Source organism: Silene latifolia, chromosome 11, assembly GCF_048544455.1.
Source record: "Silene latifolia isolate original U9 population chromosome 11, ASM4854445v1, whole genome shotgun sequence".
Classification (NCBI taxonomy): Eukaryota; Viridiplantae; Streptophyta; class Magnoliopsida; order Caryophyllales; family Caryophyllaceae; genus Silene; species Silene latifolia.
Window position 1 is genome coordinate 152,234,233 of NC_133536.1, and position 2,425 is coordinate 152,236,657.

The 2,425-nt window shown below is 43.6% G+C and overlaps 1 protein-coding gene across 1 annotated transcript; it reads left to right on the forward strand.

Annotated features, from left to right (window-relative positions):
* Positions 1-1,118: 1,118 nt before the first annotated feature.
* Positions 1,119-1,709, forward strand: LOC141614159 (uncharacterized). The gene has a single exon (XM_074432915.1). The coding sequence runs from the start codon at positions 1,119-1,121 to the stop codon at positions 1,707-1,709; it is 591 nt and encodes a 196-aa protein (XP_074289016.1).
* The last annotated feature ends 716 nt before the right edge of the window (positions 1,710-2,425 follow it).

The following is a 2,425-nucleotide window of genomic DNA, read 5'->3' on the forward strand; positions in this document are numbered from 1 at the left end:
TTCATGGGAGGCACGGATCCCGAGGACTACCTCAGATGGAAACGGAAAATCGAATGAATGTTTAATTTCAAAATCCTTTAGGACGAGAAATGTTGCAAGTACGCTATTTTAAGACTTAGTCGAGGAGCATCGTTGTGGTACGAAGGCTTGAAAGCCAAGCGTGCTCGGGCTGGAAAGGATAAAATATCGTCTTGGGAATCTCTAAATGTAAACTACGTAAGAGATATGTTCCAGCAACATATAGGCTTACGACTTATCGTAAGAGCGCCGATATTACCCAAGGAAGGCTTAGTGTCTTAGACTACATCAATGAGTTTGAGAATCTAGCTTTGATAGGTGAATTAGAGGAGAGCGAAGAGTTAAAGATGTCTCGATTTCTTCGTGGATTAAATCGTAATATAACCAATTCGGTTGAATTACAATCCTACGCTGATTTCGATGCCTTGTGTAACGTGTGCCTAAAAGTTGAAGCTCAAGGGAAGGCTAAACTTGCGCCGACCTATGGTGAGAGTAGTCGGGGTTGGAGGAACGAAGGAGGATCGAAGGGGAGTCCGAGTAGTAGTGTTGCCGAACCCAATCCCAAATCGTTTTCCACCCCTAGTTCCGCCACAAAAACACCCGCTCCTAAGGAAACGAGTCTCTCCAAAGTACGATGCTTTAAATGTCAAGGGTCTGGACACTATCAAAATGCGTGTCCAAATAAACGAGTAATTACTTTAAGAGAAGCTATTGCTAATTGAGATGAGTTATTTGATGAGGAGGAACGATTGGGTGATGTGTTCAATCTCGAAAAAGGGGAAGAGGAGGGAGACGACGAGAATATCAAGTCTTACGCCACTCCTAGTTACGATTGTGCTTTGATTCTTTGAACCCTACAAGTTCAGTCCTCACCAATTGAATCGGAGTAAAGAGACCAAGTATTTCATACCAAGTGTCAAGTAAAGGACAAGTGGTGAAGCCTAATCAATAACGAAGGCAGTTGTACTAATGCGGCCTCAAAGGAAATGGTAAGCAAGTTTGGTTTGTTTACAACACCTCATCCCCAACCCTATGCATTACATTGGCTTGATGATGGGAATAAGGTGAAGGTTTCCAAGTAAGCGAGAGTGGCTTTAACCATGGGATCTTATGTCGACGTGATTTTATGTGCAGTTGTGCCGATGGATGCGTGCCATGTGCTCTTGGGGCGTCCATGGCAATTCGATCGCAATGTAGTACATCATAGTCGAAGTAATGAGTATGAGTTGGTCGACAAGGGTAAGAAGCTTGTTTTCAAACCTATGGCGCCTAGTGCTATTCGCTCTATGAGTACCAAGTGTGAAAAAGCTTCTAGCATGTTCATGTTTGCTAGTGAGCGAGAGGTTGATGAAGCCATTGAGGTGGGTGGTTGTGTTTATTTGATGGTGGTCACTGAGGTACCAAGTGTTGGGGTCGAAAATGACCAATTAGCAGCACTCTTAAAGAAATTCAAAGATGTTTTCCCCGATGATTTACCAACGGGTTTGCGCCTTATTCGTGGGATCGAACATCAAATCGATCTCATTCCCGGAGCTTCGTTGCCTAACAAAGCGGCGTATCGATGCAACCCAATGGAGACAAAAGAGTTGCAACGACAAATTGAGAAGCTAATGGACATAGGCTATGTTCGTGAAAGCCTAAGTTCATGTGCCGTTCCTACTCTACTTGTTCCAAAGAAGGATGGGACTTAGCGAATGTGTATTGATAGTCGAGTCGTGAATAACATAACTATCAAGTACCGTTTTCCTATTCCAAGGCTTGACGACATTCTTGATGAGTTAGATGGTTCCGAGATCTTCTCTAAGATCGACTTGAGGAGTGGTTATCACCAAATACGAATGAGGCAAGGGGACGAGTGGAAGACCGCGTTCAAGACTAAACATGGGTTATACGAGTGGACCGTCATGCCATTCGGATTAACTAATTCTCCGAGTACTTTTATACGACTCATGAACAAGGTACTCAAACCTTTCCTGGGCAGATTTGTGGTCGTCTATTTGGATTACATTTTGGTGTATATTCGAAATGAGGAAGAGCATTTCAAGCACCTTCGAGAGGTGTTCGACATACTTCGAGGGCAGAAACTCTATGGAAGGAAGGAGAAGTGTTCGTTCTTGGTCGAGAGTGTCATCTTTCTTGGCTATATGGTATCTATAGATGGGGTTTCGATTGACCAAAAGTCGTGGCCTACTCCTAAATCCGTCACGGAAGTCCGGTCATTTCAAGGAATTGCTTCGTTTTATCAAAGATTTATTCGGGACTTTAATACCATCACTAGTCCTATAGCCAAGTGTTTGAAGAAAGGAGCATTTGTGTGGACCGCGACTGCTCAAAAGGCCTTCGAGATGATTATTCAAAAGCTTTACGAGGCACCGTTGTTGGCACTTCCGGATTTTACCCAACCATT